The sequence below is a fragment of the Podarcis melisellensis genome (genome assembly GCF_964234715.1).
Source record: "Podarcis melisellensis genome assembly, chromosome: 3".
NCBI classification, from domain to species: Eukaryota; Metazoa; Chordata; class Lepidosauria; order Squamata; family Lacertidae; genus Podarcis; species Podarcis melisellensis.
In genome coordinates, this window is record NC_138530.1 from 25,156,762 (window position 1) to 25,175,618 (window position 18,857).

At 42.2% G+C, this 18,857-nt stretch overlaps 1 protein-coding gene across 2 annotated transcripts; it reads right to left on the reverse strand.

Moving 5' to 3' along the window:
- Positions 1 to 1,686: 1,686 nt before the first annotated feature.
- RD3 (RD3 regulator of GUCY2D) lies at positions 1,687 to 18,085 on the reverse strand. Of its 2 annotated transcripts, none has more exons than XM_081904489.1 (3): positions 17,857 to 18,085; positions 2,974 to 3,295; positions 1,687 to 2,018 (listed from the first exon to the last, which is right to left on the reverse strand). In XM_081904489.1, exons 2-3 carry the CDS (start codon positions 3,267 to 3,269, stop codon positions 1,721 to 1,723), a joined length of 594 nt encoding a protein of 197 aa, XP_081760615.1. In that variant the 5' UTR covers positions 3,270 to 3,295; positions 17,857 to 18,085; the 3' UTR covers positions 1,687 to 1,720. The 2 variants fall into 2 exon arrangements, with proteins under 2 accessions (XP_081760615.1, XP_081760616.1); XM_081904490.1 differs by lacking the exon at positions 17,857 to 18,085 and adding an exon at positions 4,506 to 4,676.
- Between the last annotated feature and the right edge of the window lie 772 nt (positions 18,086 to 18,857).

Sequence of the window (18,857 nt, forward strand, 5' to 3'; positions counted from 1 at the left end):
GTTGCCTGAAAGCAATCACAACTCAGAAACCAGCTAGCTCAGATATCAAGAGTCAATAGTCTTAGTTTCCAGTGGAACACAACCAAATAAACAGCTTCTTTAGTCAATTAACCTATTGTACCATTTACACAAGATAGAATGACTGGCTGGCTCATGCCATACTAATAGAAAATTTATACCTGCTTCCAAGTATTTCTGCATTAAACTAAATAAACTGAAAAGAATTCAACTTTGTCTGGATTGTGCCTTATGTACAGATACATAGTTAGGCCCAAGCAAATATGTTGCTATAAGCTAAGGACCTATCTTTAAAAGTTATCCTCTGGATTTATCTTAAGCTACTCGCAAATAATTCCAGCCCTTTCTTGCCAGGGTTGCAATTTGTCATCCAGAGGTAGACAGACTGGGCATATTTCATGCATAACAGTGTCTAACATTCAGAAAATATAAGCCCATTTCCTTCTCATGGAGAAGAAAAACACCACCCAGCTGAAAAGTTCTCCTGCACAAGCTCAAATACATTTCCAATTCTGATTTGAAATGTGACAGCAGCTGCTTTAGAGCTGCACCATGGAAACAGCACATCAAAGAGCTTCTCCTTCTAGCATAAAAGCCAGTAGCTCTTTCTGGCTTTAAAGAGCTACCGGCAACAAGAAACAGAGGCACTTGCACGAGCCCTCCATAGTACAGCCTCATGATCAACAGCACTGAAGTGTCTGCATGGTTATCTTAATCCCTTCCCCCCCCCCAAAGAATAGGTCCCATTTTTCATGTCTACACAGAAGTAGCCAGTTATAAGATGGGGCATATGCCTCGTTAGGATCGTGCAATGACAGCTTTCTGAGGAGGACAGCGCTCCAAAAGAGTAATAACATGCTTAGGGATCACCTTGATATTGGCTGGTCTTGGTAGCCCATCGTAGCCAGTCAGGCTTAGCAATTCATATTCCACCAAAAGCTATGTTACTTTGTCTAGCTGTCCATTGTGGCAGAAGGACTTACTTACATAAGGACGTAAATTATGTTCTCATTACATAATTCCACCCCATTCATTCCAATGTAAAAGAAGCACAATACAAATTGGGGACATGGGGTAATCAATTACGTTTGTGAGACAAAAGCAATAGCAATAGTAAATACTAATCATATTCACTGGACTGCTTTTTCTTCCAGACAAGGGACAAATAAGTGAACACCAGCCATTTCCACTCCAGTTTTTGTCAGAAATCCCCTTCTATCCTATTTTGTGCTGACTACCTGCTGCATGGCAATTGTGTTTGGGGAGCTTGTTTGTTTGGCTGGGGTTGATATGGCGTGTGGTCCAGAGAGTATGTACACCAGTTGCAGTACTGTGGGCATCAGGAGAGAAAAAGAAAGAGAGAGATGTTTATAAAAGAGGGTAAAACAGAAACACAGGGCTGATTCTCACAACTACTTTCTGGGCTTCTTTTTCGGTTTAAAGCAAAATAGGTTGAGTGGTTTGGCGTTTGTCACACATCCCATGGTGCACCAAGCTGGCTGTTTATATTAAGAGACCAGTCCACATGAAAACAGGAACACACAGATACATGGGTTAAAAGAAGCCTAAGAAGCAATCAATGTGAACTCTCCACAAAAAGAAGGGACAACAGGACACAGGAAAAAGTCACACAAAAATGAATAAATAAGTAAATACATAAATAAGATGGTCTGTTCCCAAAATCTGAGTGTTATAAATAGAGTCAGTAGTCCTTGGTGCTCCTGAATTCAGGCATGCTCCATGCCCTTCTGGCTGGATCAGTGCCCCTCTCAACATCTTCCGAAATGGTCTTGATGTCACTACTGAAGGGCAGAATCCTGGCCCGGGACTTGAATGTCATGAGAGAGAGGCTGGTTTTGTGCTTTGTGTTCCATTGCCTTGCAAGCTTCTTTGCCTCTTCTTCCTCTTTGCTCTTCTCCATGGCTTCTTGGAGAACAGAACGAAAAAGCCGAGAAACTTCAGAGACCTCTGGTTCGTATTCAGAAACAAGCTGCCGAAATCTATGGGGAGGAAAGAAGCCAAAAAACTAATTCATAACCTGGGGTATAAATCCTAAGGCACAAATATTTGCTCTTTTAATCTATAGTTACAACAACAAAAATCCCCTGAAGAATAAGATCCCTTTTCCAAAATCGGAATTTATTCGATTCATCAAATGGATAATAGACAGCTATTAATCCAATCAAATTTTTGCCATTTAAATAATGAAGTATTCAGATGAAGAAGTATGGTAGATGCATGTTTTTGCAGGAGAGATGAAGAACTAGAATCACCTCTAAAGGATTTACTACATCCATTACAGAAATTGATGACTTTACCACCTATTTTTTATTTTATTTTATTGTTTGCTCCACCTTGCTTTGGTTACCATCTGATACAAATTTCTGGAGAGCTTGGAAGATAGCCCAATAAAAGCTATATTCCTAATACAGATTTTGGAAAAGATTTATTATGCACTTCTTTCAAGTTATTCACATGAAGGCTCTCAAAATAGCTCAAGACACCCAGGCTGTATGCTGCATTCACACAAACATACCAGTAATGAATGTTAGGTCATTTGCACTGCTTCTGTACTGTTCGCCCATGTTTGTAAAAGACAGATGACTGGTATTCTCCCTTATTTATTCCAGTTCAGTTACTCAAACAAAGCAAGTGTCTATGCTATCTTTCACCAAGTATTGCCAGTACACTTTGAGTTTCATCTGCATAGCCATAAGGATGTGAAACTGGATTTTAAGAGAAAATGAGAACCAGTATTTTCAGCAAAGCTCAAGACACTCCCTTTCAAGCACCACTTAACTGAGATCTTCAGTCTCTTAACCCACAGCAACAGCATTATGATGCTTCTGAGAAACTTTACAAACTGTGGAAGGTGGGAAAACCAGTATATTTTCCATTTCTGTTGGTGAACATACAGCCACAGCCAGAGAAGGTTGACATAAGACTTCAGCATACCTAATAATGACGGGCCCACAGTAGGAGGGATGTATTTTGGAGCACATGTCTTCCAGCTGCAGACGCTCCCCTGGACTGATATCGTAGCTGTGCTTGGGGTAGCTAACTAGCCACCCATAGTCAACACCCGTCTTTATCTTGCGGTACTCGTTCTCTCGTTCCCGATGCTGCTTCTCAGCTTCCTTGATCTGCCAGCTGAGTTCCATCATAAGAGTTTCCATCACCATTTCTGTTGGGCTCCTCTGAGAAATGCGACTGGGGGGTTCATTCCACCCGAACCAGGAAGACAGCGACATGTTCGCTCTCGCTCTGGCCCCTCACCCTGTAAAGGGGCAAAAAGAAAGATGATACACATTCATTTTTGCCATAGAATCATAGAACTGTAAAGTTGGAAGGGACCCCAAGGGGAATCTAGTCCAACCCCCTGCAATGCAGGAATGTCAACACTATCAAATTGGTCCACCATCCCATTTGAAACCACACTGCACCCTGCTTAGCACATAGCTATTAGTTTTATTGCTACACCACCAGACAAGGTATGCTTCTCTGACATGAAGCATAAAAACATTTGTGACCAAATTTTTTTGTTTTGGGGGCTTTTTGCTCAGCTGTTTCTACCAAGAACATGGAAAAACTTTATTCTAGTAAGAGGGAAAGATGTGAAAATGAAGGGTGTGGCTCTTCACCATGCCGGTAACTGCAACATAGTATAACTGCCTTATACAGAGTTAGACCAAAGGCAACTCAGTATTGTCCTCACTAACCTTCCTCAACCTAGTCCCTCCCAGATGTTTTCCCTACCAGATGTTTTTGGCTACAAATCCCATGCTGGCTGGGGCTGATGTGAGTTGTAATCCAGAACATCTGACCAGGCTGGGGAAGGCTGCTAACGGTTCTTAAGGATTTTAGATCAGAGTCTTTCAATCCTGGGTCTTTCCAAGCAGGGCTTGGAACCAGGAGCCATGCAAAGCATGGGCTCTACCATGATAGAACTCCCACCTTGGGGGTCCTTACTTTTTGGCAGTGAAATGTGACATTTTGGCGAGTACAAACCTTCCCCAAAACAGCAACAGCATAAAATGCTAAATTAAAAAAATGTGAAATCAGAACTCTTCCCCTGCTGGATTTAGGGTGGTGCGGGCGGTTCCCCCACTGAGGGTGACAAGATCCATAATTAAGAAGATCCATTGGGGGGGGCAATTTTTTGCTTTGCTCAGATAAAGATGACCAAAGTCCATCCCTGAGAAGGGGAAGGTCACATGTGGCTGCTGCAGTGTTTTCCTTTCAAACGGCCATTGAAGGAGCCTAATATTGTTGCACTGAAGCTGAAGGAGCCAAACAGTGTCCCCTCAAAAAAGGGGGGTGTCACCAAAACAGAAGCCCCTTTTGCAGGAAGTGCATTTTTCCCCAACCCTCTTCCCCCTGCCTTTCAGGCAGCGTAAGATTATGCCAGCGATCTAAATAAAAGAAATGTATAGACCTTTGGGAGTATCTGCTGGGGGACAGAGGGCTACAGGGGTGGTGGAAAAAACCCTATTATTTTCCATCTGATATCCGACAGGATACATTCAGTTCTGTTATGGGAGCCAGAGAAAGCCTTGACAATCAGCAGCTGAATAAAAGGTCATGTGAAAATCCTCCTGGTTAATCTCAATACATAATCATCCTGATACAAGGTTGCCATGTGGAACAAGCATTTTATTCCTGATTGAATTTAGACATCATCATCATCATCAGTAAAAATGCAGGTAAACAATTTCTAAAAGCAATAGCAAAATGTGAACACTTTAAAACAAAGTGAAATTAAATGCCACAGGAAGCCAAGAGATGTTATATATTCAAACTAGCAGCTATAAAACCAGATGTCATAACAAACCCCAATGAAATTTTAAAATCTTCAATTTCTGGCACAAAATGCAACAAGAGAAAGCCCACCAAATTTCAGCTGGGGTGGTATTTCTGGGTCAAGGCATCATGACAGAGAAGGTTCCCAAAACAGGCCTGAGAGCAAAGCCTCCAACATTTATCTCAGTACCTAGACAGGCTCATATCATAGCAAGCAGCCTCTAATATAACCTGGTCCTAAGCCATTTAAGACTTTAAAAGACTAGAAGCAGCTTTTAATCCAAAAGCTAAAAGAGCCAATGGAGCTGGCATGACATTGGAGCACTTGCAAGCACTAGCTACTTGAGACCCAAGTCATTTGGGACTTTATATTTCAGTGTTAATACCTTAAATTGGGCTCTGTAGTTAATTGATAACAAATGCAAATCTTTCGAGACTGGCATAACGCATGTTCAGTCAGACACATCAACCAGAAGCCTCGCTGTGGCATTCTGCATTAATTGCAGCTTCTTGTCTTCAGTGACAACCCCATACAGAGCATGCTGCAATAGTCCAACATGGAAGTTACCAGCTCCCTGTGGCCAAGCTTTCCTTGTGTAGGAATGACTATATCTGGCAAACCAGCCAGAGTTGAAAATAGGCACTCCTAGCCACTAGGGCATAGTGGAGTCAAGGAGTACTCTCAAGCTATGCACCTATTCCTTCCAAGGGAGAACAACCCTGTCCAAAATTGGCTTCTACCAACTTCCCAAGTTTGAGATCCTGCAACACATAGTACCTCCACCTTGTCTGAATTCAGGTTAGGTCAATGATGCTGATGATGTCAGATTGGAGTATAAAAGACAACAGATTAGAGCTGCAGTTCAAGAGCCAACTTCACTGACTGGATACTCAGTTAAGATGATATATGTAAGGAGGTTTTGCCTCTGTTTTCCAAGGAAGCAATTAAAGTCCAAGAGCCCTGTAAACAGTTACAGGCAGCAGTAATAGACCAGAGATGAATTGTGTCAATATAAAGTCCCGCTTCCTTTTTCTGCTCCTTTCAGTTCCAGGAAACTCATCACAGTGAAGTTAGTGAGCTGGCCCCATTTCCATTCTCTTGCTCTCATGGGGGATGCCACAGATTTTCATGAGAGCTGCTCTGCTAGTGTTTTTAATTTAAAATTCACTGTGGGGCTAATCATCAGATTACACACAGTGGTTTTTCTGTAAGTAAGGACTAAATAACAAAAACAAATGAGAGCTTACAGGACAGTTTCCAAAGCTATGATGGAAAATACATTTTCATCTAAGCAATTTATTAGATTCAAAATGTTTTATAGCCAGTTTTTATATTAAAAAAACCTCTTACAGTTTTCAACTTGGTGCTGTAATAATGAACTTTTTTCAATCATTCAAAGCAATACACTAAATGGAACCATGGCTTTCCTGGGCTTGAGTTAGTTGCCATGACCTAAGCATTTTTCCTTTGCTTTGGGATTTACAGCAAAATCCCATGCATATCTGCTAAGAAGCAAAACACACGAAGTTCAATAGGACTACCTCATATGCAATAACTAGGTATAGGACTGTAGACTTAGCCACTGCTTAACTTTTCCGGCAATTGCGCCCCCAGAGATCATAGCTGTCAAGTGTCCCTTATTTGAAGGGACAGTCCCTTATTCCAGCGCCATGTCCCGCTGCTGTCCCTTATTGGTGGATGTCCCTTAAATGTCCCTTAAATGATGTCCCTTAAATTTCAAAGGAAACAGCACCTCTCCCTCCCTCCCTGCCGGCCAGGGAGGAGGGAGGCTCCAACTGTGTTGCTTGGCTGTGTTGCTCACCCAATAAGAAGTCTAAGAACGACTGGGGGTGGAGCTTGCATGCCTTGTGTGTGGCTAGTTAATGCAAGTTGAGGGGGTTTTTGAATGCTGGACGCCATTTTGTTGCACGTGCTGCTGCAAACTTTCCAGTGCAAAGCCAAGCCGGGGAGCCATTTTAAGTTGAGGCTGCATAGGCCTTGTGGTGCATGTGATTCAGATTCTATTCAGTTAAACCTCTGGTTACAAAGTTGGTTGGACAGTGCTCTCGAAGCTACCAGCACGAGTTTGACCAGACTGCAGGAGGACAGGAACTGGAGTGCCTGGAACAGGTGAGGCTGCAGGTCCCTTATTTTCAAGGCTGCTGGTCCCTTATTTTCAAATCTCTAAGTTGACAGCTATGACAGAGATGGTGTCAAAAATCACACTCGTATGCTCTTTTAATAACATAATATGTTAGAACTCACAACTTCTAATCCAGTAAACAGGGGTTAATTTCTACAGGGGAGGCTTAAAGCTTACAGCTGTCTGGAAGTCTTATCTACAGAAGTCTCCAGACACACAGTACTCTCAAAAACCATAATATCAATGGACTGCACTGGTCGGTTGGTGGACTGATGTCAAAAAGCCCAGAGCATTTCCTCTTTGAGAGCCTCAGCAGCTTATTTCATGTTAGGGGTTGGCCTCAAAGTTAGGCAGCAACCCTCTTTTCTGTTGTGGTTTTGGTGGATGTGGAGGAGCCATCCCTCTTCATCTCTTTCAGACACTTCCTTCTCTCATCCCAACCCCTCCCTGCTCAGTGGACTTCCAGAGAAAGGGCAGATTACTCAAACACTGTAAAGACCCATTACCCTCATCATGATCCCCTCTAATGTATCTTTTTCTACATTCTTCAAGTTCCAAACTGCACTAAAGCTCCAGACAGCTTAGAGACCTGAAGAAGAGCACTAATATTAAAGGCTTGGGATTCACTGCAACGTTTTGTTGTGGGTCCCCATTTATTATGTTATAAAAGCAGATTTGGATGCCATCATAAACACCGAGAATTGCATAACACCCATTCATTGTGCTGCAATTTCTATAGCTGAGTCATCGTCCAAGGCTTTTCTTAGACAATTTTAAACACACTTACGGTAAATGCCATTCCAGACATTCCTTTGTTAAAAAAGGTGCTGGTTCTTGAAAGAACTGTCACACATAAGAGATATTCAATGTCCACAACCAGAGCAAGGACAATAGCTTTAAGTGGGTGGTGTGGGATACATGGCAGTGCGAAAGGACATGTTTTGAAGGATGAGGAACCAACATGGCACAATCCTTGGTGCTCTTTCTGATTGCTATTTAAGCACACCCATCTCAAGCAGACCCGGGTCAGGAACTGCACTTAACAAACTACACATGATATAAAGAAGACTCAGGCTCCGCTTCCCCACTACAAAGTTGCAGCTAGGTGGGAACAAGGCAGAGGGGAGATTCACCCTCCTTTTCCCAGTCTTCTTCCTTGCTGCTTTTCTCTCAGCTACAATTCCAGAAATCCACTTCCACTGCAACTGAGTCCAGGACACTACTGACAACAGATATGTGTTCAGCAGTTTCCCAAAGTGGTCAGCAACATACATGTCAGAGGAGGCATTTCACAGTAGGTACATTAGGAACAGAAGTAGGTACAAGTGTAAACTTCCTGCCATGTAATAAGCACATGGTAAAATACATGGGATTGCATGCTTTTTCTTCCTTACCACTCTGGAGGCAGCAGAAACACACAATGGAGAGCCAGGGGCCAGAGAATTTATGTTACAGGGCAGAAGTTTGTGCATGTTCACTTCTGAAGTAGTAGCCCTAAGACTACTTGGTGTGTGTTGATGGTTTTAGGTTGGTGCTTTTTAGAGAATGTAAAAAAGTGTGAATAATGAAATAACATGATTGAAAAGTGGGTTTAAAATAGCCTTTAAAAAGCACACAGTGATGTGAGGTGGCGATCTTTCCATTGTTAAATTCCCCCCCACAGAAATGTTTCAATTTAAAAATGCATTTGTTTCATAAAGTTAATTAGGAACTTAATGAATACCAGTCAAATTGAGGCAACTTCAGTTGGCAAAATACCAGTCAAAAGTTGTGGTTGTCCCCAAGGAAGCAAATATATTTATGCCCACAGCGTAATAATCATTTCTAAGTGAAACATGGGATTTGTTTGAATATAGCAGCTTTCGTTCTTTAGCCTGGTCCTCTCTAGACGTTTTGGATCCTATGACCAATGGAGCTGGGAGTTGAAAACATCTGGAGGGCACTAGGTTTAGCATTTAGGCCACAGAAAGCATGTATTACTGATCTCCCCACTCAAACCAAGTATCAAATAAACTACTTTTGGCTCTCTGAAACAGTTGAGATATTTTTGCAAAACATAAAAATTAACATAACATACTTCTTTGTTTTGTTTTCCAAATATAAAGGTTAAGCAAAGCATGCTAGGTCAGATCCCAAAGGATTTATGACAGTAGAAACTTTTCTAGGAAAATTTTCAAGAAAGCCTACACATTACAAAAAGATTTGCAAACATGCAAATCATTCCTGTGAACTTGTCAGGGAGCCCAGATGACTCAGTGACAAGCCCAGGTTTCCCCAGTGTAATGTATACATTTAAAATGCAACATCAGAAGCAGCCTTCAGCTGATGCAAACTGACATTCGCTGTAATCCAATAAAGTGATGGCCCTAGCTGTGGATTCAGGAGAGGGTAATACCAGTAAAAATAAACAGAAGCTGAGAATAGAAATGGTGATAAGAAATCTTTTTGCCCAATACCATTGAAAAGGGAGTGTTTTTGTTTTTGTTTCTAAATGTTTGTGATCAAATTCAGCACACTGCATGCTTATTAAAGCAAAACACAGTCATCTGCCCAGACTCAAGAGTTATGTTTATGCCAACCTCTCATAGACTTCTTACTAAAAACATATAATTTTGTTTAAGTTCATGTGCAGCTTTTATTAAAGGCTCGCCTTAATATGAAAAGGGTGGATTTCAATATGCCACACAGTAGAACCAAAGTGTTACTTCGAGTTACGATGCATTATACCGACGACCACTTGGCACACCCACAGGTGTTAGTTGTCTTTCAATAGTAGCTGAGCTGATTCTTCAAAATCTTGAGAGAAGGCAGTCTTGCAGATTCTCCACACACTTAATCAGCTTCTACTACTACGCAAGTGAAGGCATTTTCACTGTGTTCATTAAAAATCTTCATTTGTCTGATGCAACAAAAGCCCAAACCCACTTTTCCCTGTAAAAAGTATCTTTGGGAGATACAGTACTTGGTAGATTTGGAGCTGGGAAGTTATGGGAAGGTAAAGATTTAAACCATTCTCCTCCCTACCACTTTTCTATTAAAAATTCCCCACCACTCTCCAAAGGTATTTTTTACGATGAAAAATAGCCAAAGTGCTCTTAAGTGTACCTGTGGTGTCAGCAGCAGCCAAAATAATTATAAACCAATGTTTCCTTTAAGTGCAAGCTGACTGGAATCGCCAAAAACAGATACATATATGTACAAGCTTGTGCTACATAGAAACAAAAATTTCAAGTCAGAAACTCACAATTTTATATCTCATCTCAGCAATTAACTCACAAGATGCCACAATTCTCTCGGTTCCCATTCCCCCACCTACAATAAGGAGATAATATTACCGATATACCACATAGAACTATTGTAGATTACTGAGATAAAGTATATGGCATGATTTAAACACTTGAAACATGCTAAGATATAGATAACAGGAGAGTGGTTAAAGGAAAAGCTAAGAGCAAAGGAAGCTGCCCAAGTTGGTTCATCTAGTTCTAAACTACCGGTATCTGCTTTTCAGTGTTCCAGGCAAGAGTCTCCAACACTTGTGTGTGTTTCAGACAAGAGTCCTTCCCAGCCCTACCCGAGGTTGCTAAGGATTTAACCTGGAACCTTATGCATGCAAAGAGTCTGCACTGCCCATTCAGCTATAGCCCTTCCCAAAACTGACTTCACAATTCTTTTGCTGTAGCAGAAATCCAAAGACAGTCAAGAAGACTAACAGATGTTAAGATTAATTGCATCACAAAATGCTGTTTTGATATAATCTGAAGGAACTGGGGTGATGCTTCCAGTACCAGGGATTATGGAGTTAAACCTAAAGATACACTATTGACTCATCCAGTTGTAATCCTCACTTATTCTAATTGGAATCCATAGTTACAAAGTGGTGAGTCAAGGATCCAAATTTAGCTCTCAAATCCTTCTGTTCTTTTTTTTGGGGGGGGTGTCATTTGTATCTCTACTGTTAGTGGAAAATATCATATTGTATTTTGACTACTGTGTACACCACTTGTCCAGGCTTCTTTATAATGAGAGTTACTTGGTTTTTTTCAGAACTATTTAATGATAATACTCATGAGGAGATACATATTAAGCAAATCCCAGGTATGCAGCTCCTTTTTATCAGAAGCATGGTTTTAACATCAAATTTTTGATCTCAAACCTTAGCTGACTTTGAAGTACCTGACTTAACATACACAGTGAACATTGTTGCAACCATTTTTTAAAATTGCTTTTAAGAGCTGAACAGGTAAGACCTCTTCACACAGAGCATGTCTCCACTGCACTCCACTTAATAACGTTATTAAGGAGGTGATCTTTTGTACTGGACCAACTTCCGCTTGGGAAACAGCACATGTTACCGGTATCTTTTCGTCAAGAACAACCAAACAGGAGCTCATTCTCAGCACAGCAAATCATCATGTCCAGATCGCTGACAACAGCTTCCGTGGGATAGCATCAGCACAGCTATAATGCAAAGACCTCCTATATCACATCATTTTGGCAACTAGCTTGGAGAGTTTACCACCATTGCAACCACTTCCAAAAAGCAGTCAACATTGAAGAGGTAATTTTCTCTTCCAAGTGCTAGAATGACATCACGACTGATGCCACAGTAGGAGTAGCCACTGTTGTGCAGTCCAGATGTTCGCCAATAGTCTGGGGTGATGGGAGTTTTTGGCCAGCAACATTTGGAAGGCCTTTTCAAACATGCTATGACCAGTGTCACCAAGCAGCACACACTGCATGATGTTCATAACATGCACTTCAGCTCACAATATCATGGCATTGTGCAATAAAGTGTTTCTGGGAAACCACAGAATGACATAATAGTGCTCTTTTTGACTCTGCAGTTCTAGAGCTTTTTTTTTATAAAAAAAACACAACCACCTCATCTTTTTTGGCATAGAACCATAAATTATGGGGGGGGGCACCCTCCCCATTTCCAACCTGGGATACCATGCATGGTGTGAACTATCAAAGGTACACTGCAGGATAACATGCAATCTGGGATTGGCACTTTGTGTGAAATAAATGAGAAATGACGAATCCAGCACTTTCCCACTTCCTCCCAGCAGCAAGGTTAGGCACCTGTCACTATCTTTTTGCAAACTATAAGGAGTTTGTCTGTCATGCTGGTCATAAATTAAGAAGAGTCTCCACTTATGTGCCCTTTTAATAAAGTATATTGTTAAAGTAGTTCTAATATAAGAGCCATAGCTCAGTGATATAACATCTGCTTTGCTTGCTCTAAGTCCTAGGTTCAATCCCTGGCATCTCCATTCCCCTGGAAAGCCACTGTCAGTCAGTGTAGGAACAAATTTATTAAAAAATAAATAAATTATTTTTCAGTTTTTCAAATATTTACAAACATACAAATCACAAAAACACAAATCACATACATTTCTAATACACATATATTTGACTTCCCTCCCCTCCTTTTGTGGTTTCTTTTTAGTTTTTATTTTCATACTGCATTTTCTACATTAAGTTAATCTTTATTTTCTCTTAATAATATATTTAACTACTTGTTTGCATACATGAGTTTTTCAAACATTCCACAAATTTCTCCCAATCTTTAATAATTTTCTTCTTCTTGGTTTCTTATTACACCCGTTGACCCTGCCATTTTGGCATAATCATTAATTTAATTAGCCACTCTTCCTTGGTTGGTACTACATCTTCTTTCCAACTCTGGGCAAAAACCATTCTAACTGCAGTTGTAGCATGCATAAACATTTTTATTTTTATTTTTGTCTTTTGGTATCTCAGTATCTATGATCCTCAGCAGGAAAGCTTCTGTTTATTTATTAAAAGTTATCTTAAACATTTTTTTTCAATTTGTTATAAATCCTTTCCCAAAAAGCTTTTATTCTCTTACAAGATCACCACATATGATAGAAAGTACCTTCTTTTTCTTTACATTTCCAGCATGTGTTAGATTTTGATTTATACATTTTTGCCAATCTACTAGGAGTTAAATACCAACCATACATCGTTTTCATGTAGTTTCCTTTCAGTGTATAACATGCTGTAAACTTTAGGTCTACATTCCACAACTTCTCCCATGTGCCCATTTCAGTATTATGGCCTATATCTCTTGCCCAGTGAATCACGACTTCACCTGCTTTTCTTTCACTTCCCATTCTAATAACAATTTGTACAATTTGGAAATCACTTTACCATTAATAACTCTCTTTCAAACAGTGTAGACAACACTGAGTTAGATAGACCAGTAGCCTGACTAAGGCAGTTTCTTGTGTTCCAACCCGTGATTTATGCCCAACATGTCAAAATCAAAATTCCCTTTTCCAGATAGCTTAACTACACATCAATTAGATCTTAAATGTGAAGCAAAGCATTCTCAGAAGTGTTCGGAATTATCTTCAGACCTTTCCATGACCCACTTATGCCAAAGTATTCCAGTTTAAACTGATGTAATCCCTTTGCAGTCAATGAAATTAAATCAGCTTATTCCCCCCAAGTCCATGGGATATGATGGTCTGAGAAGAATTCCAGCAATGCACTCCATTGAAGCTTATAGCCCTTGGAGCCACGGATCAACTACCCACATGGTCTACCAACACCAAAATCCTCTGGGACTACAGCAATGCCACAATATATAGTGACTTGGAATTCCTTAGGCTAAGGGGCAAACAACACAATACATGGAAATGATCCAATGTACTTATTTCAGCTTCAGAAAAGCAGCTTTGGTGGTTGTGATTTTGAGTGGAAAATCTGTAGTTATGTATAGATAGATATGTATTTATCCCCTTTCTGCATCCGCTTTGTTACTCTCCAGAACCCTCCCTGTGGCTATATTTCCCTCTTTCAAGGTTCCAGTTGCACCCTCATCCTTGCACACATCTGGAAACGTATTGGGATAAAAACAGTTGGAACAGTAAAAAAAAAATGGAGTAGGAAAATGTCAGGTAGGGAAAGGTTTAAACAAGAACTCATGCTTCTCTGTTTAAACAGCATAGCTTCCAAGTTGCTTAGCAAAAGAGCCACTAAACTATTGTTAAACTCATTTGCATCCTATCTTTTCAGAGGATGATAAGGCCTGCTGGTTCTAGCCTACTTCCCAGGAATCCTGTGTCTCCCCCAGTACTGTCATACCATGCAAGAATATGTATGAAGGCGGCGGCAAATTCACTGCAGAAAAGTGATATGATTTTTCAATGCACCTTGGACATAATCAATATGTTAGATAAATTAAAGGTAAAGGTAAAGGTACCCCTGCCCGTACGGACCAGTCGTGACCGACTCTGGGGTTGCGCGCCCATCTCGCTTAAGAGGCCGGGGGCCAGCGCTGTCCGAAGACACTTCCGGGTCACGTGGCCAGCGGGACGAAGCTGCTCTGGCGAGCCAGCACCAGCGCAGCACACGGAAACGCCGTTTACCTTCCCGCTATAAAGCGGTACCTATTTATCTACTTGCACTTAGGAGTGCTTTCGAACTGCTAGGTTGGCAGGAGGTTAGATAAATTACACCTGTCCAAAGAAGCTTTGAAACCAGTAAAACTCCTTATCTCAGACTGAAACTTTTAAAAAAGCTACACTTTGACCTTTTTTAAAAAAAAATGCAACATAGTTTTTATTGTTATTTTGAAATATATATTCTTGAATGCATGCAAATTATTTAAATACATAGCTAATGGAGAAATCATTCCCTCAAACTATAGCACAGAAAGAGAGAGTGAAGAGACGGCAGGCAATGACCAATTGATGAGTGTGCACACGCACTGCTGCAACCCAGAAGTGGCAGGAAAAGGGGGCAGCATAGGCTTACACACACAGGGGTCAGGAACATAACCCCCATGCAAAACATTTGTTGCCTGTACACCGCCTCTCTACTGGCTCAGCTCATAAACATGATTGTCATAATTTTCTAGAAATTTCTACTCGAGCTGGTGATTACAAGAACTCTGAAGCAAAGAACTAGTGCTCCATGTTGCTTTTGCTCCTCTTCCCTCCTAATCCCTTTTCCTTTTGTGTCATGTCTTTGGCTACAAATCTGAGGGTGGGAGCTGTCCTATTACTGATATTTGTGAACTACTCTGGGAGATTTTCTTTGGCTGAACAGTGGGATAAAAAAGTTTTAACTAAGTAAGTATCCAAAGATGACTATACCCAGGGACAGGCTGTCCACGTATCTCTCTGCACGCAAGCAGCGAACACAAGATGATGCTGACAGCTTTAATACTTCTGATCACCTCCTAGGGTGGAGAATGAATGCCTGGGATCAGTACCATCACATCTCCCAAATGTCATCCTTCAGAGGGCTGAGTCATTTGCTCCTATGGAAACATGCGAGCCACTACCCATGCCATTCCAGTACCATATAGAAAGCCCAGGACTGGGGAACCTGTGGCCCTCCAGGTGTTGTTAAAACTACAGCTCCCACCAATGCTGACCATTGGCCATGCTGCCTGAGGATGATGGCCCTGAAACCCAACCTCTATGCTCTGGTAACCTCTAGGTTAGATTACTGCAACACATTACACACAAGGCCACCTCTGAAGACAGCCTGGCAATTTCAGCTGGTGCAGAATCCGGCAGCCAGGCTGCTCACCAGGACAAGATGGTTTGAGGATATTACACCAATCCTGGCACAACTGCCCTGGCTGCCAATTGGTTTCCGGGCTCAATTCAAAGTGCTTGTTTTTACCTATGAGGCCTTAAACCGCTCGGGACCACTATATCTCAAGTACCGCCTCTCCCCATATGAACCAATCCAGACACTGCAATAATCATTTGATGCCTCCTTCAGAGGGTGGCAACATGAGAAGGGGCCTTTTCTGCAGTGGCTCCCTGTTTGTGGAATGCTCTCCCCAAGAAGGCTCACCTGGCGCCTTCATTATATATTCTTAGGTACCAGGGTGAAAACATTTCTTTATAACCAAGACGTTGGCTGATTAACATTCTGTGGCCTTTTAAACGTGTTTGTGGGAGAAGGAGTTATTGGTTTGTTTCTGCTTTATTATGTATTTTGTGTTCTTACTTTGTCAATAGGGATGGTGGGACCTGTAGTCTGACAGACACCATGTTGGTTGCCGTTGCACTAAATAGCTTTCTTAAAAAAACAACAACAACAAACAAAAACAGATCAAACCAGTACAGTCCCATCAACGTTTCAATGCATTGTTTTACCATTGGATTTTCCTTTAAAAATGACAGATTTTCAATCCAGATAATATTTTGAGAGTATGTAATAGAGAGCAGTTTTTCCTGACAACATGACAAATAATTTCTACCTTGCAACATTCTCATGGCAGCATGAGCTGATCTGGGAGATTCCTATAAATAGCTTTACAAAAACGCTATTGGAGCTAAGAACTATTTACAGGGGAACAGCCATGATTTAAATCCTATCAAAAAGCCGCATTTTAGATTTGCAGTTACTGAATTCAAGAATTAACAGTACCTACAGATTTATCACTTTCTACCAAATGAACAAAAAACACATTTTAGTTTCATAGAAGCTGAAGATATATTTATCCATTTTTTTATTGATGATTCAAGAAAGAAACTACAGTATGTTTATTTCAAATACCAAATACTAGCTCTTATCAAAGTTAAGAGAGCACTGGTGCAATATTGTGGATATTAGATGAGCTTTGGTCTGTGAATCATGACTTCAGAATTTTGCCATAATTCCCATTAAGGAACTTTAGGTAAACTCTACTTCCGGCTAAATTCCCCATCTTTCAAACTTGCCCCTCAGGAATGGTGAGAAGAGAGTCAAGGCATGGGGTGTATAGCCTGTACAGTGGTACCTCGGGTTACATACGCTTCAGGTTACAGACTCCGCTAACCCAGAAATAGTACCTTGGGTAAGAACTTTGCTTCAGGATGAGAACAGAAATCGTGCTCCGGCGAGGCCCCATTAGCTAAAGTGGTGCTTCAGGTTAAGAACAGTTTCAGGTTAAGAACGGACCTCCAGAACGAATTAAGTACTTAACCCGAGGTACCACTGTATATTTGTACACGCATTGCTAGACATTAATATGTCCTTGGAACAGATGGTTGGTGTTTTGAACTCTAGCAGTGTTTAAAACAACCTGTTGGGGAAAGTAAGGAAAAAGACATCATTTTCCCCCAGCTGGTAGGCAAAACCCACTTATGTGCCTCAAAGGGGGGGGGGCAGTTGCAGCCAGAAACACCCTCTATACATGGCTGTAGTCAGGATTTATGGGGGGACAGGACACCCACCTGTCAATCATCCTCTGTCTAGCAGATTCGGAATGTCTCAACAACAGTTGTTTCAAATCACAGTGGTACCTCGGGTTAAGAACTTAATTAGTTCCAGAGGTCTATACTTAACCTGAAACTGTTCTTAACCTGAAGCACCACTTTAGCTAATGGGGCCTCGGCGGAGCACGATTTCTGTTCTCATCCTGAAGCAAGGTTCTTAACCTGAAGCACTATTTCTGGGTTAGCGGAGTCTGTAACCTGAAGCGTATGTAACCTGAGGTACCGCTGTACTTTCTTTTGACCCCGGGTGCTCAGGGGAAAAAAAACCCTGTCAAAATCTTTCTACTAGTTAAGCAATTTTATTTATTTACTTGATTTGGCATGGGGCAGCTGCAAGCCCTCCATCCCACCCTCGGTTACGCCCCTGCCTCTCTATATGCCTACAGAAATCCAGATGCGTTTGTTAGCGCTCCATCCAACCGTTACCTGTGGAACCGAGCGGCTCCGTCGCAACTCAGAGCCAAGCGCCGCCGACTTCCAGCCGGACTCACTGCAAAGTGAGCCTCCCACCAGGGGCGAAATGGGGTTGAGCAGACGCAAACGCGCCCCAAGCCCCCCCCCCCGAAAAGTGAGGCGCGCCCTTTGCCAAACTTTCGCCTCTCCCCCTCAGGAGGCGCGCCTGGGCTGCAGCCCTTCCTCACCTGGTGCCTGGCGGACGGCGCTGAGAGGAAGCACCCCGGAATCCAACCCGACGAAGACCCGAAGAGCCCCTCTGCTGAGGAGATGAGGGGCGAGAGGGAACCTTCCCTCCGCGCTCTCAAGCGCCTTCTCCCGCCCCTGGCGCCCGAACCGGCGAGAGTCTTCCCTCACGGCGCCCGCCTCAGGCTCCTTTTGCCCGCATAATCCGGGCGCGCCCAACGACTTTCCCCGGCCAGGCCCCGCCTCGCCGGGCTCCTGATTGGCCGTCGCTATAGCGACCGACCGCCCTAAGCCGCTTGTCCCTTATGGCGGGAGGAGGAGGGAGGAGTTTGGTCGAGTAGGCCCGGAGCGAGGGCGAGCGAGAGACGCAGGGAGGGCAATCCCGGAGAGGGAAAGCGTTGCGGGGAGAGCAAAGGCTGCCGGCCCGCTCTGCTCTGGAGGGCCGTCCAAGTGAAGCAAAAAATGTGCCCTGAGGAAATCCAGTGGGGGCTGTGAGTGCAAAGAAAGCGATCCCTCACGCTGCTCAGGATGATGCACGCAGTGCTAGCCATATGAATGGCACGTGTGATATTGGCAAAAAAACCACAAAACTTGTCAGTATGTTTATGTGTGCTTTATAATTAAGATGCCCTCAAAAGGACCCACATCTGTATTTGTCCATTTTTCCCCCTACGGAAGGAACTCAGGCTGAGCAGTAACGAAGTGGATAAATAACAGACCTTCCAAGTGTCCCTGTTTTCCAGATTTAGAGAAGCTATCCCAGTTTCTGAATTGATCCCAGAATATCTCACTTTTCCTTAGGATGTCGCTATTTTCATTGGAGAAATGTTGGAGGGTATGGGGTTATCCGACCTCCAAGCCGTCTGAAGGCAATCATGTATAGGCATTTTTTAAAAAAAAAAAAAATGTTTTATTATGTTTTTATATATGTTGGAAGCTGCCCAGAGTGGCTGGGGCAACCCAGTAAGATGTGTAGGGTAAAAATAGCAAACTTATCATTATG